Below are 27,005 nucleotides of genomic sequence, written 5' to 3'. Positions count from 1 at the left end.
CATTCCCCCCCCCCAATATGACCGACGGACTACACGCACAGATTGCAGGATAGCATCTGTGAATCCACAGCAGTCAACCGTCGCTCTGCGTGCGGTAGACACGGCGTAAACGGTGAAAACACTTTCATGTACAATAGCTATTTTGGAACGGAATGGACAACAAGGAACAGGGAGATGGATAAATTTAGTATGTCTTATAAGCTTTGTTTTGTGCTGTGTGACGTGAATGTTTGTGATCAGAGATATAAGAAAGAAGGTGGCCTATGTTGCAATGACATTACAGAATTTTCAACACTACAGATGTGTGATGTACACTCATCCATTCCACACTACAGATGCGCCTTCAGCGCCTCGTTCTCCCTGAACCTCCTCGGCCAGATCCCCTGCTTTCCCGGCGAGAGAATCCCCTTCGGATCCAGTGCGTCCTTGATCCTCTCTACGAACCGCCGGTATGCGTGGTCGTTGAAATCGTACAGCGATGCGACTTGATCTGCACACATACAAACACATTAGCCAACCGTAGCCAACCGTAGCCAACCGGACCCAACACGACTCAATCCTATCAAACTGGATCTAGGGGGTCAGACTCACCCATAGCATTAACATGGCTCCTATACTTGCTGAAACCCCTCTTCTTCCCCTCGGCGAAGAGGTTCTGGAAGATGGTCTCGACGGCGCGGATGTGCGACGGGTTCGTCTTGTCGAACGTCATCATGTTGACGAAGATGACGTGGCGTTCGTGCATGAAGAAGTCGCAGAACAGGTCGAAGGACTCGGCTTCGCATATCCTATTACCCTTCGTTAGCTATGTCTCCCAGAAATTGTTGGGGAGGGAAAGGGGAACTCACTTCTTCGCCGTCTTCACCCACTCCAACACCGTCTTCCCGCTACTCGGGACGATAGGACTGTAATCGTAATGCGCGCCGATCCCCCCGCCGTCCTTGGGGAGTCTGAACTTCACCATCGGCAGGCTCCAAAGCGAGGGCACGCCGACGAAGAAGCCGCCGTGGGGTTCGGGGAGCGACGCCGGGTCGAGCGTGTGGCCGTCTTCCGCGGCGAACATGTTGCCCGTGAGTCGTCCTTTCGGTGCTTTGAGCCCCACGATCTTCTTGAGCTCGTCGAAGTGCGCTTGCACGACGTCCCGCGCGCCGTAGAGCCCGAACTTCGCGTTCCAGTACCCGATGTCGAGTTCTTTCTGGAACTCCCTGAGGCGGGACTCTGGGATGGGGCCGTCGTGCGGCCAGAGGTCTTCGCGCTTGCCCATCATGCCGAGCCATTCGACGAGGTTGGAGACGTAGACGGTGTTTGGAAGTAGGCCGTCTCGTCGCAGCGGCCCAAACACGTCGACGATGGTCTCCACATCCTCGAGATCTGGCATGTCGAACGAGCAGGACATGAATGCCTGGGGCGCGGGGGTGAGCCATATGCCGAGCTTCGTCACGATCCCGAGATTGGACTGGAGGAACAAGCCCTCTATACTGGGGCCGAACGTGAACTTCGAGAGGTGCGAGGACGGGGATCCGGAAACCGCGAATTGTCCCGTGCGGACGAGGTCACCGTCTGCGAGCATGACTTCCACGCCGCAGATGTGCTGGTGGTGCGTCGCCGTGGGCGTGAAGCCTGTCCCGCGGTCGACGGTGTTGCCGACGACGGAGCCCCAGCCGAGAGAGGGGACGGAGGGCCAGACGGTGAGTTTGTGTTCAGTGCAGTATTCGTAGAGCTCGGTGAATGTCACGCCGGGCTCCACGACGGCGTATGCGTAGTCTGCGCTGACTTCTATTATCTTGTTCATGCGGTGGAGATCAAGTGCCACGGAACCGTTCGCCCTAGGAGCAGGCCCTCCATATCTATTGAACTATCATTAGCAAATTCAATTCCTCATTCCCTCTCTTATGAAAGGACAAAAGGGGGCATGACAACATACCCCAGATTCTTCCCCCGACTAAACGTCCAAACCGGCACGTCAAACTCATTCGAGATCCTCAGAATCTCCCTCAACTCCTCGACGCTCTTCGGCCTCACCGCCGCACTCGGCATCTTCCTCTTCCCCTCCGCCTCCCGCAGCTCGTACGGGTCGATGTACTCGGCCAGCGCGTCGCCCTGGAGGACTTGCTCGTGGCCCACGACCACCATGTACTGCAGGATCGCGGCCTCGAATGCATAGCGGGTCACCCCTGGCGGGAGGACGGATTTGAGGGGGGTGGTGATGGATTGTTTGAAGAGAGTGAGGTGGGTTGTTTGGTACTCTGGGTTGGTGTACGCTGGGGTGTGGTTGATTGGTGGAGGCATGTTGGTGGTGATGGTGGTTATGCGTGGGTGGACGGGCAATGCAATTCAATCCAATCCAAGAAGTATGCAGGTTGTTTTTAATTATGTGTTTCCCTGGAGGAGGTTCGCCAGGGGACGACGAAACCCACGCCGCGGATGCGTCCCATGCTTTTTATTTCTGGGAGATCGAAGCATGGTGAGGATGGGGGAGCATGGGAGCATGGGGAAAGGGTCCTGGCGGGTTTGGGGGAGATGGATGGACGTTCCCCACAATTTCGGTGCGGAGAAAAAAAAGACCCCACATGGGATGGATGGTCGTGGATGTACGAACTGTTTGAGCCTCAGGGAGGCCCTGGGCGGGCGATCCTCGTGGCATTGGCCATTCTCGTCGGCTTGTGGATGCAAGTGCATGTATATGTCTGTTCTGAACGGTGTTATGCGCAGGTACCGAACGTTGATGCCGTATTGTCATCGGTCGTCATATCAGCATGTACCTGCCTTTCACCTACACAATAGAAGAGCGATTCAGTGGGCAGTGAACGCTGTGGTAAGTACTCGCATTCCTCGTCACCGTCAAGCCACTCATCTCTCCATCAGAAGGAAGGATCATCCCCTTTAGAAAGGGAGAAAACCATCAACACCAGAAATGCACAAGTGTTGGCGAAGGTGCTTGAGCTGTTTGATAAATGCACCACATTGTGTCAATGGGTTTACTGGCATGTTAGCTGCCCATCTCAAACGTTAACGGGCTGCAACTTGAACACTCCCCATTCGTGAGGGCGTATGAGGAAGGAATCAAGAAGGTTTATGAGAAGTGAGTGGGCAAGCTAGAGTCCTAGGTATGTTGCCCATTTTGTAGATTTAACATATTCCATGGTGGGCGATACACAGTCTGTTGACTGTTTATCTTATCTTATCTTGGCGGAAGGTGCGGAGGAGAACGTGAACTTGAGCAAGTCACGTTACCGTATAAATAGGAACAACAGCGTGGAGATACAAAAGGAATTGAACCCCTCGTCTCTCAAAAGACACCATTAGCCCACCATCGTCATTACATCTTTGACAATACATTCGTCATGTAGTAGTGCCAATGCGAAAGTTCAAACTGAGCTTCGTTTCATTTCATTTCATTGGAGAGGAAATTTCCCCTACCCCAATCTACCATCAATACGTTTACAAGAACAAGAGAGAAAGAGAGAAGACTAAAACCGAAATGTCGCGATCTCCCGAGGTTCTCGCCTACAGCCACAGCTACTGTGGTTGTGATCAGGTATTGAAAGCGACTGATATTTTTTCCCGAAAACGGCCAGTCCGGGGCCGGACAATCGCATGCACCGGCCCTTGTCGGTTCGCCTGGTTTTTTTTCTTGAATATTATGGACGTTACAAAATGCTACGTTGATAGCTTCCCTAACCGGGGAGGACGAAAATGATTTGACATGACTTTGCTTTGCTCTATCCAGAGGTTCGCAGCCAAGCTCTGTGCAAGATTGCCAGTCTCAAAACAACTGGTTGAAATGTGAAAAATAAAACAAGATGATGATGTTAACAATGGTAAACGCGATGGCGGTGCGGGACATTGAGACTATGCAGTGGCGCAACTGTTCAACTCCTAGAAGTGAAAAAGAAGACAAGGAGAATCGTTAATCGTAAGTGTATATCCAAACACTCTTGTCCGGGCTTCGGCCAGAATCCAATGGTTATCCGGGCTGGTGGTGCCATGCGCCCAACTCCGTATAAAGCCTTCGTGGGTCTACCAACCGGTTCCGGGTACTCCAAACTCTAAAAAATCCAATCTTTCGCTGAAGCATGCTCATGAAACAAATTCGTCTTCGACAAACACGCCCCAGAAAGTCACCTCTTGGTTCTCGCGGCCGCGCAGAGCTCCGCCATAGACGTCTGCACACATCTCGATGGGTATCTCGAGCTTCAGACATCCATTTCCGAAGAATGTGAACAAGAGCCAAGAGTCGTAATCTGGGAATGAACCACCGTCGGCCGGCTTTCTGCTCAGAATGCCCCGATTCCGCAGTGACGGGACTGCGGGCATCTGGAAAGAATGATATGGCAGCGTTTCGGTGGAGTCGGCAATGAAAAACGAGGAATTGAGGGCCATCTCAACAGCGGTACAATCAATCTCCTCGAGCTCGTCGATGCTGGGCACAGAAGCCGAGTAGAACCGCAGGGTCCCGAAGCGCAGGTCGGTCGGCTGGCCCAGCATATCGAAAAGCTCGGTCGAGTAGAGGCGGAAGTGGCCCTTGTGGATGTTCTGAAGACTCGAATCCGGGTCTGGTCCGGTGGTGTCCACCGCTCCCGAGCGGAGGTCTTCTTCGGCAGACTTTGCGAGGGATTCGGCGGCATCCAGGGAGGTGCGCAGCTGTTTCCGCGAGTAGGAAGTATTTATCTCTGCATATGCCAGTTGTTGTGCCGCATGCCGGACCTGATCCCTCCGTCGGCGTCTCTGGTCCTGTGACTGGTCGGATTCGAGGTCTTCCAGGGAGCGAAGTAAACCAGTTTCGTAGCCCTTTGCGAGCTCTTTGAATTCGCGCATCACCCGGGTCAAGGGCAGGGGGAGGGTTTGGTCAGGTTTTGCATCGTGGGGACTGGGTTCGCTCTTCAGGGCAGCCATTGAGGGCCGCGGTGGCCGGCGGCTCGTATGCAGGGTGTGGGAGAGGTCGAGGGCGAGGGAGGAGGCGCAGATGGGGTCGAGAGTACGGTTGCGAGGTTCGTAAGGGGTACTTTATAGAAGAAATATGCCGGACAATGGTCGTTGGTCGGCAGAAGAAGAAGGAGGAAGAAGAAGAGCAGTTATTGTTGGTGGTGGTGGTGGTAGTGGTGGTGCGGCGCGCGTTGGGGCTCGCTCGGCAGCTTTGCAGGGCTCGCGGGGAACTGGAAGCAAGGGGTCGATTGCGTCGTGTGTGTCGTGCGTTGTAGATCGGCCGTTGAAGACTCGCGATGAAGGACGAGGGAAAGCACAATGGACTCGAAGGGGCGCCTCACATCTGATATAAGGGGGTAATAAGTATGCGAGGGATAGTAAGGAGGTTTTATGGAAGTAAAAAAAAGAGGATTGCAGGAGACGGCGGTCGGCAGACGGAGAATTGGTGGGACGGCGAATGGTGGATGGTGTGTGGTGTGTGGTTAGTAGGACACAGGTCGCTGGGACATGAGACTGGGTCTACAGCCAGAGTGGAGGGACGTGGAGCTTTTGCATTTGAATGTCGGGCGCTTCGCCAAGTGTGGCGGGTGTACGGAGTAAGGAGAAGAGGAGGAGGAAGAAAAAAAGATGTTGCAATGACAAGGCGGTGGACGAGAAGAGTCGAGGAAAGACGAGGCGATGTAGTAGCGGCGGGTAACAGAGAGATTGTACGGACCGACGAAACAGAGCAGATGGGATGGGAGGAGAGGAGAAGAGAAGCAACAGACAGGAACAGTATAACGCCGACAAGTCAGTATGTTGCCTTTAGGGGTATGGTACGAGGTATGGGTTTGTAGGGGTTAGGTTAGTGGATGGATGGTGGGCGTGATATTATTATTATTATTGCGGTGGTTCCAAGTGGGCGGAAGATGCAAATGCGAATGCAGATGCAGGCCGATGAAGATGCAGGTTGAGACGAAGGTGTGGGTGTGTGGACGCGTTAATGGTTGTTATGTTAAGGAAGGTAGGTAGCTAAGTATGTACGTAGTAGTAAGTAATAGGTAGGGCCTAAGGGTATGGAGTAGATAGGGCAGGCCAGGGCAGGAGAAGAGTAAGGGAATTGGGGCATGGGGGGGGGGGTGATGGGATGGGATGGGATGGGATGGGATGAGGGCATGAGGGCATGGGTGGGAAGAGTGGAGGAGGAACATGTTGGTGTTGTGACTACACAGATACCTAGGTACACTCTAGGTACACACTACACACTACACACTACACACTACACACTACACAGAAGGGAGGTACTAGGTGGTATACTACTGTGTAACTACTGAGGAACTGGTAGGGCAAAGAAACAGGCAAAGAGATGAAGAGAAAAGGCAAATGGTTCTTTCCTCTTTCCTCTTTGCTCTTTCCTCGAATCGTCAATCCCTGCCTGCCCTTCCTTCTCTGTCTCTGTTTCTGTTTCCTCCTCCCTCTTCCCCCCACCTTGCAAGCTTAGGTACCTCCCTAGGTACCTGAGCTATTGCAACCATTAAGACAATGATTATCTTCAACCACCCCATCCATGTATGAGGGCCTATATCAATCTACCTATCTGCTGTGTCAATTCTGACAAGCCCTATAATCCTCCACATACCATGCAGACAGTAGGTACAGACTGCAGCAGAGTGACTACCTAGGCATGTTGAGTGGTAGGTGCCCATTGCCCATTGTATACATGAGCACCCTAGTCATCGGCCTCACGCTTTCCAGTTCCCCGGCCAATCGCCTTTGCACTGGACCCACGCACGGGCGAGACGCCTTTGCTGCATCAACCCACTCATTCACTCTCTACCTAGTCACCTAGTCTATCCCTTCTACGAGTACCTTCGACTATTCACACTTACGACTTACTACAACACTACTCCTACTTGGTACATGCCACGAGTAATAGCTGGAGATGTTATTACAATAACCATGATAATTATAACAATTCTACTAGTTACCTAGGCACTGCAGACAGAAACATACGCAGACGACCCGACTACGACCACTACACAGTACTGTACTGCCGCTATCCTCTACCTACGAGTACACAGTACACAGTACACAGTACACAGTAGATCCTCCATACACATACGGAATACTCCGTACGCACATCCACATTGCATTGCTACCGAGTACTCTCAACTCTGACCTGTTTTGAATTGCGTGCGCCACTCGATCTCTCCTGCATTCATCCATTCATTCATCATTCATCCACACGTTCCGTTCTCGCTTCTCTCTGTTCCATGCCCATCCCATCCTATCATGCTGGCTAGCTCCTTCGACACATCATCTTGTCTTGCCTTGTCTTGTCTTGCCCTCTTCACCCCCCGCCTCGACTATTACTCTTCCCCCCCATCCCCCATGCCCCATCCCCCATGTCTCTCCTGCTATAAGCAATCGCATCTTATGTACGTCTGTCTCTCGTCACCCCCCCTTCATCTCATCCTCCTGAACGGTTAAACACCATGGCCGTGGGATTTCCTTTTTGCCTGTGTTGCCGTCATCGCCGCCGTCGCCGCCGAACACACCTCTCAAGATACGAACCATTCCTGGGCCCCCCAATAGGACTGGTCCTCTGGAGCCACTGGTGCACGAACCGCCGGTATAGGTGCAGGTGCGCAGGTGCACAGGTGTGTGCAGCACAGTTACTTGCACTGGCTTGCTTGCTTACTTGCACTGGCTTGCTTGCTTGCTTGCTTGCTTGCCTGCTTGCTTGCTTGCTTGCCTGCTGCTGGCTTGCTGGCTACCAGGCTACCGACACTGCAACTATTCCCACTTGTTGGGATGGCCGGCCGCGCGAACCGCCCCCTCCAACTACCAGTTTCCCCCTCCCTCCCTCCCTCTGCTTGGGGCGTCTCCAGGTTCGAACAGATGATTCTCCAGGGACCGACCCATTGTGAAGCCGTAGTTCCTCCGGGGCGGCAACAGCAAACACCGTGTCAGAGATGATAGGTAATCGCAATTAGGTATCATGTATCATGTATCATGGTATCGTGTACCAGGGTATCAGGTATCAGGTAACGAGTGGCAAGCCGCTATTTTCTCCAACAAAGCCTCCACTCCGTGCGCCATACCACGGCACTCCACACCATACCGCACCACACCGGTAAGCTTGATGAACAACCACGCCTCGAGCTCTCTACCTGGCTCGGGCTCAGAACCTTTCGAGTATCTATTAGCATCAAGTTATTATTATGATTATAATTTGACGGCACTGCACGGAGTAAGTTTTGCTTGGATGCCATGCCCATACGCGCCGCGCCCTTCTCCGCAGGAGCCTTACTGTGTAGCCTACGGTCTGTGCTGTGTAGCTAACAGCGTAGCTGCAGGTGGCAGACCCCCCTACCCAGGCTGTCGGGTCCAAAACACGCATCATCCAGCACCCAGCACGCCCCCCTTCGTTAGGTACTTGGTTAGGTACTTGGTTAGGTACTTGGTTAGGCGGGACTGAAGATGAAGATGCACAAATCCATTTCTCCCGACCCGTTTACAACCATCACGCACATGTTCTGTCGGTGAGTGGGGTTTTCATCTATTCTTCAACTTACACTATTCACCACTCATTCTATTCTCTACTGCGCAAAGAGATGTCTGTGGGTGGACATGCTACGTTGGCTGGCTGATTGCTCGTAGGTAGGAAAGTGGGAGGAGGTAGGTTCGGCGTACGGAGTACTGGACGAACGAACTAACTACTGATGAAGATTATTGCTCCTGTTCTACAGTGTGTACCCTGCAGTCTTTCTGTATAATGATACCCCATCGGGACGAATGTACGCACGTCGCACCCCATGGATCGATCGAGATGTCAACCTCTCATGTCCATCACCTCCAGACCTGAGTTCACCCATACTCTGTGCTCTGTGCTCTGTGCTCTGTCCCGGCACGCCGATCGTCTTGTCTACACGGCCCGAACATATGTAGCAGTACACCTCCCACTCGGCCACCCCGTCCCCCTACGAGATGCCGAATCTGAATCAGCGCAGGTCCTCCCCATTCGTTGCTCTGCATGATGCCCATGAAGCCCATGATGCCCGTTATCCCCAAAATGTCCACGATGCCCACGATGCCCACGATGCCCACGAATCCCCAGGCTATTTCTAATCTCTACACCGCCCCCATCAGCATCCAACGCAGTCATTCTCTGTCACACGCGTCGTTAATATAAGGTTGGGGGGAATGTCGGTTATTGAACACATGGTCAAGTGAGATCGATTATCACGGCAATGGGAATGGGCTGAACCCACGACCAGACCAGACCAGACCAGACCAACACGAACTCACGTCTGACAGACACTACACACTACGAGTACATACATACACTCCTCCGGGGCGCGTGAGATTAAGGTGACATGACGGACAGCCATGACAAAGGGATTACATGACCACAACCTTTCCGACAGTCTGGTTCACGGCCGACTTTACCCTGCGGTCGAATAGAATCGCAGGGCCGACGTCTATCGACCACGACTAGTCTTCGCTCGAGTGGGGAGGGGGGGGGAAGCCTGAAGGGGAAGGGGAGGGGAAGGAATAGAGAGAATCCTTCCTTTGCCTAAGGCTGCGTCTTACACTCTACAGTCCAGTCCAGCATCAACGAGGGGAGGGTACCATCCGTCCATCCATTACTGTATTGCCTCCACGCTTCATCTTTCCAACACAATCCCAGCACCCAGCACCCAGCACCCAGCACCCTAATTCACCACGAATCCCCCGATCCCACAGACCCAGACCGCATCAGCACCACCAGCACCACCAGCACCACCAGCACCACCAGCACCACCAGCAAGCAAGCAAGCAAATCTGACAACCTCCCCACCAAAACCAACGTACTATGACTTCACAACCTCACCAACCCAACCGACCACACCCCGTGCCCCTTTGGTAAAAAAAAAAATCCCTTCCCCCCTCTCCCTCCCCCATGGCCCTTGGATGCATTGTACTCGTTCGGTCAGCACCGCAAACCAACGCAAGATCTCCCTTACCCTCCCCCTACCTTGCTTGCCCTACCCTATGTGCCTATCTTACACCGTAAACCCTTCAATATCACATTGTAACACCCACCCTGCGTTAACCACTTCCATCCCACGATCTGCAAACCACCACCACCAGCATTACCTACAATACGCGTAGAATCAGCGCACACCAGCACCGCCAGCGGTGGCGGGGCGGTGATCGTCGCAAAATTCCACCGACGCTGCTGGCTGGTCTGGTCTGGTCGGTCTGACACCGAAAACGACAGGGCTGGTCTGCGCTGGGCTGGCAAAGCGTCCAGAATCACACCGTTGTGCCGTTGTTCTTGATTGTTGTCCTCCTGGGTGAGTTCGTTTGTCGTTTGCGCGCGTTGCGAGAAACGATGGGTGGTTTTGCGCGGACGTGTGTGGTAGGTATGTTTGTAGATGGTTTATGTTTTGCAGTGTTGGATGTTTTGGTAAGGTGGTGGTGGTGGAGTACGATGAAGTATGCACATTTCATTCGAAAGGTAATCTCCATCGTAGGAAATACCCATTAGATACCTATCTATATACCATGTATCCTCTACTCCCAGACATCCCTCATACAACACCCACCCTCACTATTGCTATCAACTTCCCACATCTCACACCCCGCAATTTCTCTCCCCATGCACGAAAAAAGCCAACCCCATCTCACGCAGTAGCATCAGACCATACGCCAACACAAGAAGCCATCATAGTTATGAGAATCTTTCCTACGATCGCAAGGGGAAATAGGCGAACGCTCGTTGCTGTTGAGTCACGTGCGACTATACGCCCGCTTGATCCGATTGAGATGGGATTTTATATTGCCATAGCATGTAATCTTCGCCCGTTGGTTTTACGATATTAAATGAGGCTCTGTCGGTAGTGTGTACTCCTGTGCATTGGGTTTGTTTGTTTTCTTTCAGGCTGGGAAGGTTGTGCGCTTGTTGGTGCATGCGCTTGAAGGGAGCAATTAACACACTTCACGGTGAATGACTATACGGATGACTGAACTTTTCGAGAAGATAGGGAGACAGCGGTTGGTCTCAGACATCGAATTCATGAACGATCGTACCATCGTTCTCTCAGCCTTCATCTCATCACCTTGCCTTTCTTTCTATTTTCTTTTTCAGTCTAGATGTACTGTACCTGCAGCCAAGTCCTACCCACATCCCCACAAATCAGATCAATAATTCCCGTCCATCTATCCCATATTAACTCCGCCCAGATGGTATCTTCTACAACGCGTTCCAGAACACTCAATCAAACCTACTATTCTCGAGTTGCCCCTACAACAATTGAAGTAGAGCAGTCTGCCTGCCGAACGACGCCGAACGATGTCGTTCGGCAATTGTTCACCTTTTGCCGCTTGGCGCGCGCGCGCGTTATATATTGTATTCAATCTAGAGAAAGGAGATGCAATTGTCAATGCCAATGCGGAACATTCATGACTGTTGTTTTTCTATCGCGGATTTGGTGTGTGAGCGGATGTGTTGCCTTTTCTTTCGTAATTGCACGCACCGCCATACCTGGCCATTGGGTCTAAAGCTTGGGAAGTCTTTTGGGTTTTGTCAACTGCCGTGTCTTGTTGGATTTGGGAGTGACTGAGTGGAATGCATGATGGGAACTATGTTGGAAAGAAAGGGGGGTATATAACCTGGGAAACGAAGGGTTATCGAGAGATGATAGCATGAAAATCCAGTGAGAGGACGGAGGTTAGTTTTTCGGATTTCGATTCAAGAGTATACGTCCGCAAATACATGCCTTCAACGACATCCCCAAGCAATCTTCTCGTCACCATGCTGTCCAAACTCCTCACCCCCCTCCTCCTCACGTCCTTCTCCCTCACTCCCGTCCACGCATCCCTCACCATCGCCGCGAACCTCGCCGTCATCGAATACACGCCCATGAAAATCGCCCTCGAAGACTTCTACCCCACCCCCCCGAACATCACCATCATAAACGGCGGCGTCCCGAACCTCTTCTCCGCCAACACCACCACCCTCACCGACCTCGCCTCCAACGCCGAAACGCAAGCCCTCCGCTCCTACCCCTCACACCGCAACCTCCGCACCATCTACACCATCTCCGAAGTCGCCTACCGCCTCGTCACCTCCTCCCCCTCCTCCCTCCACCCGCGCCTCGAATCCCTCAAAGGCAAACGCATCGGCACCATCCCCGCCACCTCCGCCGGCTACTTCGTCGAAGCCCTCCTCGACAACGCGGGCGTCTCCCCGTCCTCCTACACCGTCGTCTCCGGCGCCCATTGTCTCGCAGCGCCCTGCGCTAACGACACGCTCCCCGCGATGCTGGCGTCCGGCCGCGTCGACGCCGTCGCCCTGTGGGAGCCTACCGTCGAGTTGGCGGCGCGGGCGCTCCGCGCGGCGAACAACAACGGGACTGGCGTGGTGTTTTTCCAGGACGAGGGGGTGTACAGGGAGATTTACAGCCTGTACAGCACGGCGGAGACGCTGGCGGATCCGGTGAAGAGGGGGGAGGTTGTGAGGTTTGTGGGGGCGTTGGATAGGGCGGTGCGGGTGTTTGAGGGGGAGATGGAGAGGGTTGTGGGCAGGGTGGCGAGAGCGGTGGTGCCGGCGGTGGAGGAGGGGCTGTTGAGGGATGTTTGGGGGGTGCATGGGTGGAAGGGGGGGTTGCCGGCGGATCTGCTGGATGTGCTGGTTAGGGAGGATGCGTATGTTGCGAGGGTTGAGGGGAGGGAGAGGTTGACGAGGAGGGAGTTGGAGGCGTTGGTGGATCGGAGTGTGCTGAGGGAGGTGAGGGGGGAGGATGGAGAGGAGGAGGAGGAGGAGGAGAGGTGAGGCAGAGGTGAATGGGGGAGTTGGAGGGGTTATGGGATATGGTTTGGTGTTGATATTGTGTGTTTATAGTTGAAGATGATGGATCACGTTTCCGATGAATGGTTTCCGAAACAGGGTCTAGTTCAACATTTGGGCCTGTGATTGGTTGTGCTGATTCCGAGCCAGCGCTGATGTTCCGATGCGGGACACGAGTGGAGGTAAGATAAGGCTACTCGGCTGTGGGTATCTATCCCATCATTGCTATCGCTTTACATGCACTTCATTGCTTGTTCGATGTACACACCAGTCTGTTGCCGCATCCAATTTTGTAGAACCTCAATTGTCCAAACGAATTGCTGATTGTCACTCGTGTCGCCGGTGAGCCACATCTCAAAGTTCGCAAGCACGTCATTCCGCGGTCGGAAAAAAAACTTATGTGAGTCCAAAGGCTGACTCCACGGCCGCAGAGTGACTCAGTCGCATCTCAGAAAAAAAGTAATTTCACAACCAACAAGTACAAGAGCAAGTTTAGGCCTGAGAATTTGCCGTGATTGACCAATTCAAATTCCAACATCATCAATTGATCTCTATTGACATCATCCACCATGGCGTCCGTCTACACGCCCGAGCAAATCACCAAGTTCCTCGACTACATCGAGCTTCCCAAAAAGTACCACCCATCTTCCAACCCCGTTCACGACCTCGACTACCTCACTCAACTACATGTGCACACCATCTCCAAGATCCCCTACGATAACCTCTCGCTCCACTACTCGCCCACCCACAAGATCAACATCGACCCTCTGCACTCGTACCAGAAGATTGTCGAGAATGCCCGCGGTCGAGGCGGATACTGCATGGAGAACAGCCTCCTCTTCAACCACATCCTTCGCGGTCTCGGATTCCAGGTCTACACAGCTGGAGTGCGGATCCGCCTCAGGAAAGACGGCGTCCCGGATGGCGATTACATCGGCTGGTACGTCCACCCCTTCCCCCATGCAAACCCCCTTACATACTAATTGTACTCCTAGGGTCCACCTAGTCAACATCGTCACCCTCCCGGACTCCACGCGCTGGATGCTCGACGTCGGATTCGGCGGCGACGGCGCGACGCTCCCCGTGCCCCTCATCCCAGGCCAAATCCTCTCCAACATCGGCAGCCAGGAGATCCGCCTCATTCGCGACCACATCCCGACGCAGACGCACCGCACCGACGCGACCAAGCTCTGGATCTACCAGTACCGCAACTTCGCCTCCCAGCCGTGGAACTCCTTCTACGCGTTCCCGGAGACCGAGTTCATGGAGGCGGACTTCAAGGTCATGAATTGGTACACGGGGTCCTCGCCCACGAGCTTCCAGACGTTCACGTGCATTTTGATTAAGTTTCTAAGGAGGGAGAGGGAGGATGGGAAGGGCCAGGAGGTGTATGGGAAGAGGATGTTGGTTAATGGGACGGTGAAGGAGAATCTGGGGGGGAAGACGAAGGTGGTGAGGGAGTGTAGGACGGAGGGGGAGAGGATCGAGGCGTTGGAGGAGTGGTTTGGGATGAGGTTTACGGAGGAGGAGAGGGAGGGGATCAAGGGGCATGTCACGGAGTTGAAGGGGGCGCATGGGGAGGGGTTGGAGTGAGGGGTTTTATGGGGGGTTTCATTTGTATTTGGGGTGGCTATCTTTTTTGGGGGGGTTTGTTTGGTTATTTTCTGATGGGTTGGTGTTGGATAGGTCTTCTGACGCAATTATTCTCTCCAAGGATGACCACTATCCAGTCTCGTGTTCAACGCAACGCCGGTTCCAAATCCAAGGGCCCACAATGATCGAGTACAAGATCCTTTCTCTGATTGTTGTCGTGTTACGCTGCAGTCTTTGGCTGAAAGCCAGTGATGGTGGATGGGGACGATCAAACTGATTCTTACTCTTCCATCTCCATTCCCACCAGCACGTCCATGCCGGGCTCTTGGTCCATGCCAGGCTCTTGGTCCATGCCAGGCTCTTGGTCCATGCCAGGCTCTTGGTCCATGCCAGGCTCTTGGTCCATGCCAGGCTCTTCCTGCATATCAGGCTCTTCCTGCATATCAGGCTCGTCCTGCATATCATAATTTTCGTCCATGTCAGGCTCTTGTTCCATGTTAGCCTCTTGCGCCATGTAAGGATCGTGCTGGGCCGGGAGGTCGGGTCCAGTGAACCTCACGTTGTGTTCTCTCATCGTTCTGTCTTCATACCAAGGAGCAATGACATTGACCTCTATGGCAGCTCTTTCAGCATCTCGGAAGTTCGCCTGGCTCATGTACTGCGATACGGCCGTTGTTGCCGCCGAGAGCATTGCTTGCTTGTGTCTCTTGAACTCGACATTGCTGAGCATGACCAATGCCTTCATGTCGACGCCTCTAGCGTCTGCCCGGTTCTGCATGGCCACCCTGAAAAGCACACTAGCCGTCATGCCTACCCGGTACGTGAGGCCGGATTCACCAAGGGTCTCGGCCATGGCGTGGCCGTATTGATTCATAGTTCCAACTGGCAAGGAAGGTCCTACGTCTTTGACGAAGCTCTCCACGTATTTGTCCCATTCGTGAGCGATCTCGTAGATTCCGTACTGTGCTCCGGTCAAGTCAACAGCGAAGACTTTGCCAGTTGCCTCGGAGGTTAGACGCAGAATGATATGATCGGTGCGGTTGAACAGAATGTTTCCACCGAAGAGTGCGAAGAAGACCTCACGAGGCCGGGGGATCTTGATAGAAACCTTTACTTCTTCGATCTCAAACTTCACTCCTGCGGCTTACATTAGACACAACCATACGTAGTAGAGATGTAAGAGCATACCTGAGACGAGGACCAGAAAGAATGACTCAAAGAAAGCAAGCGCCTCTTTGTTTCCGTAGTATGCCATAAGTCCTGCGTTCCCCGCAGGGTCATCTTGCAGCAAGTGGTTCGGAAACGGGAAAAAGACACTAGTCTGGAGGGATTTCAAGGGAGAGCCGCGATGTACAGCGACGAAATGCTGCAGATAGTCGATCTTCGTGATGGGAATATCCCAGATCTCGGGTCGGAGCCGGAAGTGCGCATCTCTGGCGAAGTTGCCGGCGCGCTGGATGATCTTGAACTCGTCAACATTGTCAGCGCTGGTGCTGGAGACGACTGGTTGGCCAGTACCTGATTCTTGGGTGTCGGACATGATGATCGAAATCTGCAGAGAAGTCAGCTCTATTCTTTTGAAATCTGACGATGGTAGCGAGAGGTGACAGAGGGGTCGTTGGTGTAGAGGTAAAGGTTGTGGGAAAGTAATGAAGCTGTATTTCACCTGCTCGACGCGCTAACTCAATTTGGAGTGACTGTTGCTCTCGCCATCTCTCGTTCTGACGTCAGGCCTGGGAAAATTTGATTTGTTTGTCAATAGTATATGCTAGAGGGCATGTCTATTGACGGCGAAGGAGGAACCTTTGGCCGGGGAGGCATGCTGTGCGCGGCATGGCGAAATGATATTTCATAAGAGCTCATAGCATCATAAAGCGACGGATGTCTGGCTTGACTCTTAACGGGCAGATACTCATAATCGTAGCAAGTACCACATGATTATGTTTAGGTCAGAAAAGACCAACTAGGTTGTTTGCACTGAAAGCAGAGTTCTAAAGCCTATCTATATCATCTTGAGCGGCTGCAACGTCATCCTTTCCGTTGCTCCTTTCTTGTGGAATTGAAATACACCAGGCTCCTAGTTTGGGTACTGCTAGAAGCAATGCTTTCTTAACTAAGCACACAACGACAGTGTCCGCTTACGAGCATTTTTTTCATATTTAATTCTTCACAAAGAAGTGTAATCTCTTATCAGATCCTGATCAGAATGGGGCGACGCACTGGCAAGAGACCAAGAATTGGTACAAGCAACGTCATAATAGAGGTATATATAGTTCTCATGAGTGTTCCTAGTTGGATCTATTTCTATGTTCGAATGGAACATCATCATCTGCAAACTTTTATAGTCGTAAGGCCACATCAAGCTTTCCAAGATATTTATGAATTACATTATAAGCACCCAAAGAAGCTATATTCCGATCACCTCTAAGGCCTGCTCCCCCACTTGACCCTAAAGCCCGACTTCGCGTGATTGACTACAAGGCGACGCGTTGGCATGTAGCAATGAACTGCGTCCGTGTTTCGCCTCAACAGAAAGCTCTCCAACGGCTTGTTCACCATTGAGAGATTCTTCCGAATCCTTACGAGTCCGTGACGTGCGACGATCAAGCTATGAGAAAGGTCAGTCAGACGTCTAGTATATTTATCACAATTTCAACTTACCCAACGGAGAACGAATTGCCATGAAGCGATGAAAGTAATAACGACAATCATTGAGATATAACCATTACGCCAGTACGGCGCAGCGTCGGCGGGATATAGCGCGATACCCCAGAAAGTAGATAACAACATGCCACTGGCGACCATGGAAGCAAGAATGACACCTCGAGCTGCATCGTCTCCATTCTTTGCTGCGATGTTATTCGACCAGCCGTATAGAAGCGGGTTGATGCCGTACGCGGAGCCAGCTAGGTACAGTGCAGCAATATTGACCATGGAGTTGGTGTTGCGAATGAGGAGCATGAGCGTGCAGGCCAATTGAATCGCGCACAGAGCGAGACCGGATGTTACGCGAAGATTGAAGTGGTCGATGGCGATGGCGACAACCAACTCACTGAGCACGGCTACTCCTTGTACGCCGAGAGGATAGGTGTTGATCTGAGCTTGTGTGTATCCTTCTTTCTTCTGGTTGAACTTGAGATAGAGTAACATCAAACCCTGTACGGGGTATGACTGGAAGGCGGCGGCGAGAAAAGAGAAGAAACAGCAAACGTAACTAGATTTTGTGAGCCATTATATAATCGCTGACAGCGTGTAGGGCCATTCTTACAATGTAGGATGTGCCAAAACGCGTTTGGCAAGGCTCAAGGGCGAGATGTTATGCGCGCCCTCCTTCTTGGGTGGTAGGCGGCTAAGAGCCAACTCCCGCTCTCTGGCATTCAACCATGAAGCCTTGGTCTTTTCTGGGGTGTCTGGAAAATATATGAATCCGAAGACAGCGATTGGAAGGGTGATGATTCCGTTAATGATGAACAACCACTTCCATCCGGCTAAACCTGCGCGACCTTCCATGGTGCGAGAGAGCGCTGCCATCATGGCACCAGCAAACATGATACCAAGTTGGCCAAAAATCGTGAAGATAGCCGTTCTCTTTGCCATTTCGTTCGGTTTGCTACCATGCAATTAGCGATCAGGAATGCTATATCGTAGCGGCATTGCACTTACTACCAACAGCCCATCACGTAGATGCAGCCAGCATATGTGCTCGCCTCAGCCATTCCCATGAAGAAGCGTACTACGCAGAGCTGCGTGAAATTCTTGCATCCAGCACCGGCCATTGTCAGTCCCGCCCAGAGGATGATCATTGAGGGGAGCCAAATTCGTGGGGCGACTTTCTGAATAGCAAGACTGTTGGGGATTTGCCCAATAAGCATGCTAGAGTCAAACAGAGTCAGATCTGTGTTTTGGTATGCCGTTTAGTGATTAGACATACCCTGCAGAGGTCATCGATAGGAGCACATTGAATTGGCGGCCATGCAAGCCTGCTGCCTCTTTAAGTCCAGCTACCTATAAGACTGATTAGAGTCCGGAAATTGTTGTGCCATCATGTTGCTTACATATGCGTTCGCAAATGCCGATCGATCTGTTTGGATGTTTAGTTCTCTAGTTGATGCACTTTGTATCATTGGGATGTCGCACCAACAAAGTTGAAGAAGTTACTCAGACAAGCGTATGTCTATGTGAACTCTTTAGTTTCTTGGATTACTGTGATCGCAGTCGAAGCCTTGTGCCACCTACGAGAATGAAGAAATCTTTCAATTGTCAGCTTGTGATTTTATCTCCGAATTGTTTGAATGTATGTATACCTAATTTCCTAACAAGTCTGCGTTCCTCTTTTGTTGTGTCGCCCCAAAGCCATTGTATTACTAGTACCAAATCACATTAGTTGCAGTCCAACGAAATTCATGTTTTGACAACGAACATTTTTGCGACATGGTGACTCAAAATTCCAGTCTGATTGGACGATAGAAAGATTAAGTCAATCAGATTTACTCGTTGATCCTCTCTTACAGTGCGTCTTTGACTATGATATGGATGCGGACTATCAACACTTTATCAATCAGATAAATGATTTCCGTAGCAGATAAATGATTTCCGCCGCTAAGAGCAGAGATTTTATCAGATGGCGTACCAACGCTTTAAGGAAATAGGTACTGTGAGGACCTCAATGGCGGACGCTCATTACAATGACTCGGGCAAATCTAGAACAGGCCACTCCGCTTTCTCTAATGCCACTTATCCGTGTTTCTAAGCACCTATCTCAGCGTCAATCAAACACCGTTAGCGGTAGAATGCATGTAGCCTTGGAAGGTTGATAATATTAACAGCGAAGAACTACTAAGAGGTCTTGGAAAGTATCGGCACCGCTCTAAAACCAATATTGACGCCAAGTGCGTCGTCGGACCGATTAGAGAGAGCTTAGTTAGGAAGTTTTGGGGTACAGGAGTTTGCTACGACTGGTTGACCTTCTGCTAATTATATGTACCCTTTAACCTTAATCGGATTTTTAACATTGTAACACTAACTGGCGGGAATTCGACGTGGTAACCTTCTATCTTAGCATGGAAAGTTACGGCGGCAGAAAAAACAGTGATCATTGTCGGTGTATTTGATAATGACAACGGGTTTAAAAGGTCCGAATAACGGAGGAAAGTTCATTTCAAGCTAACATTTGAAATCCTCCTGAAGACGCTTTTCTTCAAAGACGACTCAGTCATTCAACTCAACATTCGAAAGTCCGAACACTGCATCTTGTCAAAAGTATTGATGAACATAGCCAAGGAAAGGAAGCGTCAGTCGGGTAGGGATCCAGCCACAAGTGGAACTGTGCATACACACGAGGTTCAGTCGGAGGATCCACCAACTACTGGCCTGGTATACTATTCAGCAACGTCAAGAAATCCACAGCAATCCTAGTTCGAGGGTTAGAAACTAACAGATTATGGTACGATGAGTGAGACAAATAGGAAGGCAGATGCGCTATACTAAACACACGTGTCGGATATGAGCATTGTGAGTGGCTTGAGGATCAATGTTGATCTATTGTACAGTTCTGTTCCGTAGCCTGGTCGAGCTCTCAACAGGATATCTGTTTGAACCTTCATATATCCCATCCTCCATTCAAAACTTTGCCACGACGATTGTGGAGCCCCGCGTCAGTGGCCTGATCACCTAGATTGCAAACCTCTCACATGAAGAGAGTGGCTAAATGGAGGTCCTATTCCCTTTCTCTTTCTCCTCCGGTATCTTCAAAGACCAAACACAAGAAAAAGGCCAATATCTTGCTGCTACCAGCAACAGCAAAGCCTAAGCCAACCCAGCATACCAACTCAACCACAGTAACGGCCATGATACTTGTAAAGATCAGCGTCCCCGCGATGTAGTAAATACCCCAAGCGAGCTGGACTGGCCATTCCTCGTCCGCTCCTTGGACTGCTGACACTATCTTCGCTTTCCGCTCCAGTTCAATCGGATCTCTTTCCGAAATATCAAATCCACCCTTGGCAGCTTCCTGCTGCGGCTCACTGTTATGTCCGTGTCGGACATGTTTCTTTGTCCGCCTTCTCCGAAGCCTTGCGAAGAAGGCGTGGATAGCAGCAGGCAAAAGAGCGATCACATACCAAAGAGGCACGAAGACCGGGAAAGGGCAACCTAAGGAGCTTCGCTTGGAATATATCTCCATAATCGCCATGCCAGCATAGGAGGCAACGACCAATAGAGAGCATACGACGACCCAGAATATCGTCGAACCCCTCCCAGCTCTAAAAGCTGCTTTCGCAATCATATTCGTTTGCGCGCTTTGCCTCCTGGTTAATGCCTTGTTACCCGTCTCCACTGGCACAAGCCCGAGAGCCAGTACCAAGATCTCGATGGAGGGCTTTAGCTCTTTCGTGACGTGCATGATTCTGCGTTCCGGCCATGCGATATCCTTGAGCGTGAGGGGGATCAGGCCCATGACCAGCGCTGTCGAGGCAAACTGCTGCTTGCGCGACTCGCCTGCCGCTTCCATAAGACAATCTGCAGCTACCCAGCACTTCTGGACATCGCCTCTGAACTTCGGCCAGTGGAAGTATGGTTTGAAAGGGGAGTAGACCATTGTTCCCTCCGTATTGGGTGGGCATTGTCCCGTTTCAATGCGGTTCGAACCAGTGGAACCGTCTTCAGCGGCAGCGATGATAAGAGGAAGAATAGCGAGGACGAGGAAGGTGGCTAGCCTAAGGCGTTGCGAGCCTGAGACTGCCATATTGTCGCAAGGCTGTACTGTACAAAGCCTTACGTCTCGAGGATGAGTAGAGGAGTGTGAGTAGCGTTGTAAACTACGACCATATCGTGTGTCCCAGCCAGCAGCTTCGCTACTTAAGTCTTTGCTCTCACCAAGAAACAGTCATTCGTCAGCGCATGTCAATAAAATTGGAACGGCATGGAGTATGAGTCGATAGGTTGTATGTTTGAGGGGCTGCGAATCAACTACCACTCAGGTCGCGTCGCTGTGGCCCCCAAAGGGTGCAATTATTTCGTGGTGTGCCTGATACGTTCGACTGGGGGCCGTACTGACCTATGGCTGTCCATAGCAATGCTTGGAATCGTGGCGCAGTTACTAACGTCCAGTCAATTAAAAGCCATTGCCAAAAGTCTTTTCATGGCATTTGTTTCGAATAATGATATAGTTGGGTACTAACAAAAAAGTAAAGAGGATCACACTGCATTCGATGCTGTGCATTCATTGTGCACCATTCGCCGTGTTTGAAAGCTCGAAACCCAGTGAACGCGGTAAAGCTGGGTTGTTAACTCATGCATCATCTGTCACAAGCCTGGCGCACACAAGTTTAAATACTTTGCTTTCTGTTTGTTACCCTAGATACAGTTGCCTTTGCCATCGGCGTGCCGTATTGTCAGAATCATAATAGTAGTACATGCCAGCCGTTGAATCAAAAGAAAGGCTTCGATCATAAAAGCAACCAAACGCCGAAACCTCCCCCAACCGTATCGCATACAAAAAAAGAACTCCACTGAATCCTCCCAATCAAGCCATAGCCAAAGCCTAATCACTGTGTATACCTGCCCTTACCGACCATCAAACCCCAACGCCATATTCAGGTCATCGAATCGAGGAGGCTTAGGGTCTAGGCATTGATATTGCCTTCTGGAGAACCAGCCTTAGTGTCGCCTCCCTCCGACAAAGTGTTCACTCGATTGTTCCACTGCAAAGCGTTCTCGTGGACTCCCAGAAACTCCATGTAGGCCTTCCTACCCCCAACCATCTCTGTCGGCTTTCCGCGAAGCAGCAAGTTTAGATCAACTCGCATCTGTAAGTAGCCGTTTCCGAGGAAGATGACATCGATTTCATAGCCTTCGGCACCCGTGACAAGTTTTGTGACACGGAACGATGCATGCGGCGGGGCAGTGAAGGCAACGATATTGTAACTCATGGAACGCGGCGGGATGTTCAAGCGCGCGGTATATACGCCGCGATCTTTGAAACCAGCGATGGGCTTGATCTCGAGAGTTCGCATGCCGTATCCGTAGCGGTCTACGTGGTGTTGACTGTATTGTGGACAGAATAGAGTCCAGGTGCCATCAAGTCGGCCAAGGGGAACCGGGATACGAGCAGCCATGGCCACGATGAGAAAATTTTCGGCTTCATGGGTACGATAGTCAACGTCACCCATCAAGTCGTGATCGGAAGGGGCAGGCTCCTGGTCTATCAATGTTGGCATGCTGAGTTTCTCATCTTTCGCAAGACGGAGCGCATACTCTTTCTTAGCAGAGCAGCCAGTTGCTGAACCAAGGCACGGGAGTGGGAGGTCTGTTTGATTTTCTGCGTTCCAGTCAAGATGGAGATCAAGGTACTCCTTCTCTTGGTCGAAATTGACCAGGATTTGAAGGTCCAGGAACTTCTTGTTGAACTCTTGCATCGAGGCTTGCTGAAAGCCTGCACCGTGGTAGGGCTTGCGGTCTTCTACAGGGGTAAAACGACCATCTGAAGGTGTATAGGCCTTGATGAAACCGCTGGACTTGTCTGGGATGCCTTCGGATGATGCGCACGACGATGTATCCGTAGAACTTTCATTTGAACGGGGCTTCGGAGCGGGGCGTGGTTTGGGTCCGTCTGCCAGCGGCTGTCGAATCTTCATCATGCTCGTCATGCTTGGAACCTCGCTGAAGCTGGCCATGCTGGCCGGATGCATGGAACCTGGCTCCGAGGAAGGATAAATGACCAGGTGTTTGGGTGTAGTATCATGAAGTATCGGAAATGGTATGGGAGTTTTGGATACTAGCTTGGGGGTTTTGATGAGAACTGATGGAGGCGTCTCTGGGACCAACACCTCTCTTGCATTTCCCTGAGGCTCATCAGTGAGAGACCGGTCCGGAGTTACTGCCTTTCGGGTTGATCTTGGGAATGGGACTGGAGTCTTTGTTGGGGTTGGATGTGTCGACTGCATCAGCTTCTCTGGGGTCTGGGTTGATTCGGTCATGTACCTAGATTTGGCTTTCTGTGGACTACCATGAATGGCACTGCGAGATGTTGACTCCTTCGCGGTATTTGGAGGCTTTACTGGTGTCTTCTTCGATTTCTTCTGTTTCTGGGAGCTGAGATTGATATTCACATCACCCTCGCTCTTTCTCTTGCGCTTGCCAGCCTTCTTCTTTTCCTTGAGATCCTGCTTTTCGGACTCCAACATGACCTGGAAGCGATCCAAGTCGCGCATAGCACTTGCGATCGCATCGTCGGAAGTGGATGCGCCAACGTTTGCTTCTCTCTTACTCTTACGTTCTGCGGACTTTTCTTTCTTCTCCTTCCTGTACTTGGCATGGCGCTTGCGATTATCACCTGTGGAGTGATCGTTCAAGCTCGCATCTGTCGCGCCAGGCGCAGTTGAAAGGCTGCCACCGTTGAGATCAGTAGATTTGCCTTCGGCTTCATGCTTCTTCGCGCGCTTCTTGTACTGCTTCTGGTGATCCTTGCTCACGTGTGCGCCCTCTGCCAGCTTCGAAGCTTTCCTGGTAGGGTCGTCAGTGTCCGATTGCGCGAAGTCCTTGGAGTTATAGATGGGACGCAACATTTCACCGTTGTACAAGTGGTGACGAGGGATTGAATAGAGGCCGTCCTTGGGCATGTTGAAGGTCGAAGCTGCGCAAAGTTGCGATGACGCGGGTTGCGCGACGCGGACGCGGTTTGTTGATGCGACAAGGGTGCGCTTCACTAGGTGCAGACGAAGTTGTACAAAACCTTAATTGGGTAAAGGAAGCTCTTGCTCAAAAGAAAAAGCAAAACTGGCAGGATTTATGGTGGTGTTTGGGTGGTGGGGTGAGAGTGGGCGGAGGTAAAGTTGTTGAAGTTGAGGTAAACACCCCTTTGTTTTGGCGGAGGCGCTCTCTCTTCGAACAGTCGAGTGAAAACAACAATGCAGACAGCGAAAGGTCAGGCCTTGGCGTGGTACAGGTGAGTGCAGCTTTTGTGATGATCCAGATTGCGATCTAGTAAAGAGATTCTTTCGTCGTAGTATACAACTGGCTCTGTCTCTTCTTCACGATGTCGCATCACTCCCAATTTGCCGATGGGTCTTTCTTTTGTCCAGCTCACTACGTACCCAAAGATTGTAATTTACTTTGTTTGAAGAGCTATTCGGTGCGAAGACTTTAAGTTATATTCGACTTGCTAAATCTATCTTGATAGACGACTTGACATTATGATATATCGACCTTGACATTGCATTGACAAAAGCATTTACTGAGTTTGTGACGAACAGATAGATGACATACATATCAAAGCTTGCTAATTTTGCAACTTCATGTGTTCTTTTTCAGTCTCTTCCGTCCTTGACGATAAGATCTGCTGCTTTCTCCGCAACAGCATACACCGTCGAGCTAGTATGCGTTCCAGGAATAAGCGGCATGATACCTGCGTCAACTACCCTAAGATTTCCCACTCCATGTACCTTCAACTCCGGACCCACAACACCTCCTCGGCTCTTGGGTCCCAAGGCTGTCGTGCCGACAGGATGATAGAAGCTAGGCGACACACTCCTCTTCAGCCACGTTTCCCACTCCGCATCTGTCTGGACTGCCGCACCGGGGGTGAGCTCTACAGGCCCGAGAGTCTTAGCAGAGGGTGTTGTGTACAGGCGACGGAAGATCTTGACGCCTTCGGTGTAGAGTTTGACGTCCAGAGGATTAGTAAAAGTTCGATAGCTGACCAGAGGCTCCGCGGTTGGGTTTGCAGGATTGATGTTCACTGTGCCTCGGGAGAGAGGCTTGAGGAAGGCGACCATTGCTCCTGCGCCGATGGGATATTCGAAGACGGCAGCTTCGTTGGATGAGAGAAGATCTTTCATCGCTTCCAGTTGATGCGAATAACCTTCAAGCACCGTAGGATGTGTTGTGTTTGAAAGATAAGAGGACGGACTTTGCGCTTTGAGAGCGTTGATAATTGCCTGAGAGTTATTGGACAGCGTAGATAGTGGAAGAAAAGCACCGCTGTTTCCCCCGCTTAGTGTAAAAGGCCCTGTTTTGTTCTGTGCATATTCTCGACGCGCTTGTTCCATCAAGGTACGGTTCATGAACAACGACATTTGGTTCGGTTCAATATTTGTAGTCACTGAAATGCCATTAGCTAGCTCCTCTATAGCATCCTCTAATGCTCTCACTCACAGTTATAGAAGAGATTCGTCATTGCATGATCCTGGAAGTTCTGCCCTACACCGGGAAGCTCAAGTCGAACGGGGATATTCGCTGCACCAAGAACATCTTTTGGACCGATGCCACTACGTTGAAGGATACCTGGGGTATGAACAGCGCCAGCCGCAAGTATGACCTCTTGGTCGCTCGTAATCGTAATAACGGAAGCATTCTTTCCATCGACTGCTTGGATGCGAACGCCGCGAGCTTCCCATTGTTCTTCACCACTACTTGCCTCAGCCAAAACAAGATCATTGACTGCATGGCCAACCAGCAGATGGTAATTCGATCGATTAGCAACATTATCGTAGTGTCCAGTTCTCGCATATGATCGAGTCTGAGTCTGAGCATCCTGGGAACTGGGGAACCAGATCACACCGAAGGCATCACCTCCAGATCCTTCCTTTTGGGTGGGTACACCAAGTTCGTTCCACGCATGTCGTATGATTTCTGGAATCTCTATGAGCGACATCCCAAATTGTTGCGTTGCATGTACCTACTCTCGCCAGGCCATTGGAAAGGCGGGTAAACAGCCTGAATGCCCCCATCGCCTCCCCACGCGGCATCCATGTCGTAAGTATAGTCGTACTTCTCCGCAACATCCTTCGTCGGTGGGGTAAACGTTGTGCTCTTTTTGAAGTAAGGTAGGAGTCCAGCCCAGGACCAGCCCGCTTCGCGATAGCCCTCGCCGGCGACATCTCCCCAGGCATCGTAGTCTGCTGCGCTGCCACGATCGAACATCTGCGCGTTGATGGCGCTGCAACCGCCGACGATCTTACCTACGGTGACGGTAAAACTGCGATTGTTGAGGCCAGGCTCTTTCTGCGATAGGATTTGGAAGGCATATCGAGGATTTGGAACGGTTGCAGCGGGTTGTAAGATGGCAGTGTCGTTAACTAGCTGGCCGTATTCGACAACGAGAACAGAACGGCTGGGAAAGGCGGCAGTGAGTCTGTCAGCGACGGTTAAGCCCGAAGTCCCACCACCTGCGATGATGTAGTCGTAGTGTGATTCAAGCTCGGTGATATGTCGTTTGATGTTCACGCCTCGTGGTATGTGAGCCAATGTTGGAGTAGAGAGCAGCGCAACTGTGGCTTGCGCCAAAAGCAATAGTCGTGCCATATTCAGCATCAATGCGACTCGTCTGCAATTGTCGCGAGCGCAATGCTTCAGAATTAAAGATGGCGGGCCTTGATGTACTTATTGACACCCAAGGGAACGTAATAATTTGCGTAATGCCATGCTTCCCCAGATTGATACAAAGTGGAACAAATTATGGTGCAGGTACCGGGTCTTACCTATTAGCTCAGTGCCTGTACCATGAACAGCAGTCAAGCAACAGACCAAACAGGAACTTCCCTCGGTTCCAACAGCATGGGTCAGCTGTATAAGTATACCGATATATGTAAGGTCGCTGGCGTCTGTATGGCAGCAGGTTACCCGCATCGGCAGTGCGAAAACCAAATACACAACAAATAGAGTCGGCATACGA

General features: G+C 51.4%; 11 protein-coding genes across 11 annotated transcripts; 4 read left to right on the top strand and 7 right to left on the bottom strand.

Moving 5' to 3' along the window:
* Positions 1 to 329: 329 nt before the first annotated feature.
* On the bottom strand, positions 330 to 2,289 carry BU24DRAFT_433153 (vanillyl alcohol oxidase; the record flags this gene model as incomplete). Its single annotated transcript, XM_033529955.1, has 4 exons — positions 330 to 490; positions 592 to 788; positions 849 to 1,847; positions 1,925 to 2,289. The coding sequence occupies 4 exons, from the start codon at positions 2,287 to 2,289 to the stop codon at positions 330 to 332; spliced, it is 1,722 nt and encodes a 573-aa protein (XP_033384141.1).
* A 1,770-nt stretch (positions 2,290 to 4,059) lies between these two features.
* BU24DRAFT_422113 (uncharacterized protein) lies at positions 4,060 to 4,509 on the bottom strand. Its single transcript, XM_033527900.1, has one exon. The coding sequence runs from the start codon at positions 4,486 to 4,488 to the stop codon at positions 4,081 to 4,083; it is 408 nt and encodes a 135-aa protein (XP_033384140.1). The 5' UTR covers positions 4,489 to 4,509; the 3' UTR covers positions 4,060 to 4,080.
* A 782-nt stretch (positions 4,510 to 5,291) lies between these two features.
* Positions 5,292 to 6,213, top strand: BU24DRAFT_408984 (uncharacterized protein; the record flags this gene model as incomplete). The annotated part of the gene is made up of 4 exons (XM_033525891.1): positions 5,292 to 5,400; positions 5,452 to 5,719; positions 5,859 to 5,929; positions 6,200 to 6,213. 4 exons carry the CDS (start codon positions 5,292 to 5,294, stop codon positions 6,211 to 6,213), a joined length of 462 nt encoding a protein of 153 aa, XP_033384139.1.
* A 992-nt stretch (positions 6,214 to 7,205) lies between these two features.
* On the top strand, positions 7,206 to 7,976 carry BU24DRAFT_185345 (uncharacterized protein). Its single transcript, XM_033521664.1, has one exon. The coding sequence runs from the start codon at positions 7,401 to 7,403 to the stop codon at positions 7,833 to 7,835; it is 435 nt and encodes a 144-aa protein (XP_033384138.1). The 5' UTR covers positions 7,206 to 7,400; the 3' UTR covers positions 7,836 to 7,976.
* A 3,731-nt stretch (positions 7,977 to 11,707) lies between these two features.
* On the top strand, positions 11,708 to 12,727 carry BU24DRAFT_462023 (uncharacterized protein; the record flags this gene model as incomplete). Its single annotated transcript, XM_033531950.1, has 1 exon — positions 11,708 to 12,727. The coding sequence occupies one exon, from the start codon at positions 11,708 to 11,710 to the stop codon at positions 12,725 to 12,727; it is 1,020 nt and encodes a 339-aa protein (XP_033384137.1).
* Positions 12,728 to 13,210: 483 nt separating this feature from the next.
* On the top strand, positions 13,211 to 14,335 carry BU24DRAFT_491997 (arylamine N-acetyltransferase 1; the record flags this gene model as incomplete). Its single annotated transcript, XM_033533865.1, has 2 exons — positions 13,211 to 13,682; positions 13,738 to 14,335. The coding sequence occupies exons 1-2, from the start codon at positions 13,312 to 13,314 to the stop codon at positions 14,333 to 14,335; spliced, it is 969 nt and encodes a 322-aa protein (XP_033384136.1). The 5' UTR covers positions 13,211 to 13,311.
* A 223-nt stretch (positions 14,336 to 14,558) lies between these two features.
* Positions 14,559 to 15,875, bottom strand: BU24DRAFT_480511 (uncharacterized protein; the record flags this gene model as incomplete). Its single annotated transcript, XM_033533127.1, has 2 exons — positions 14,559 to 15,472; positions 15,524 to 15,875. The coding sequence occupies 2 exons, from the start codon at positions 15,873 to 15,875 to the stop codon at positions 14,616 to 14,618; spliced, it is 1,209 nt and encodes a 402-aa protein (XP_033384135.1). The 3' UTR covers positions 14,559 to 14,615.
* Positions 15,876 to 16,732: 857 nt separating this feature from the next.
* On the bottom strand, positions 16,733 to 18,768 carry BU24DRAFT_480508 (MFS general substrate transporter; the record flags this gene model as incomplete). The annotated part of the gene is made up of 8 exons (XM_033533126.1): positions 16,733 to 16,943; positions 16,997 to 17,549; positions 17,604 to 17,945; positions 17,999 to 18,208; positions 18,267 to 18,340; positions 18,391 to 18,416; positions 18,640 to 18,699; positions 18,756 to 18,768. The coding sequence occupies 8 exons, from the start codon at positions 18,766 to 18,768 to the stop codon at positions 16,785 to 16,787; spliced, it is 1,437 nt and encodes a 478-aa protein (XP_033384134.1). The 3' UTR covers positions 16,733 to 16,784.
* A 1,115-nt stretch (positions 18,769 to 19,883) lies between these two features.
* BU24DRAFT_422107 (uncharacterized protein) lies at positions 19,884 to 21,324 on the bottom strand. Its single transcript, XM_033527899.1, has one exon. The coding sequence runs from the start codon at positions 21,075 to 21,077 to the stop codon at positions 20,052 to 20,054; it is 1,026 nt and encodes a 341-aa protein (XP_033384133.1). The 5' UTR covers positions 21,078 to 21,324; the 3' UTR covers positions 19,884 to 20,051.
* Positions 21,325 to 21,851: 527 nt separating this feature from the next.
* Positions 21,852 to 23,952, bottom strand: BU24DRAFT_480505 (uncharacterized protein; the record flags this gene model as incomplete). Its single annotated transcript, XM_033533125.1, has 1 exon — positions 21,852 to 23,952. One exon carries the CDS (start codon positions 23,950 to 23,952, stop codon positions 21,958 to 21,960), a length of 1,995 nt encoding a protein of 664 aa, XP_033384132.1. The 3' UTR covers positions 21,852 to 21,957.
* Positions 23,953 to 24,639: 687 nt separating this feature from the next.
* On the bottom strand, positions 24,640 to 26,635 carry BU24DRAFT_346935 (GMC oxidoreductase; the record flags this gene model as incomplete). Its single annotated transcript, XM_033523507.1, has 3 exons — positions 24,640 to 25,433; positions 25,487 to 25,963; positions 26,014 to 26,635. The coding sequence occupies 3 exons, from the start codon at positions 26,633 to 26,635 to the stop codon at positions 24,640 to 24,642; spliced, it is 1,893 nt and encodes a 630-aa protein (XP_033384131.1).
* Between the last annotated feature and the right edge of the window lie 370 nt (positions 26,636 to 27,005).

This window comes from Aaosphaeria arxii, assembly GCF_010015735.1.
Source record: "Aaosphaeria arxii CBS 175.79 unplaced genomic scaffold BU24scaffold_4, whole genome shotgun sequence".
NCBI lineage: Eukaryota > Fungi > Ascomycota > Dothideomycetes > Pleosporales > Aaosphaeria > Aaosphaeria arxii.
Note: the sequence above shows the minus strand (reverse complement) of the source record. Positions and strands in the feature narration are given on the sequence as shown.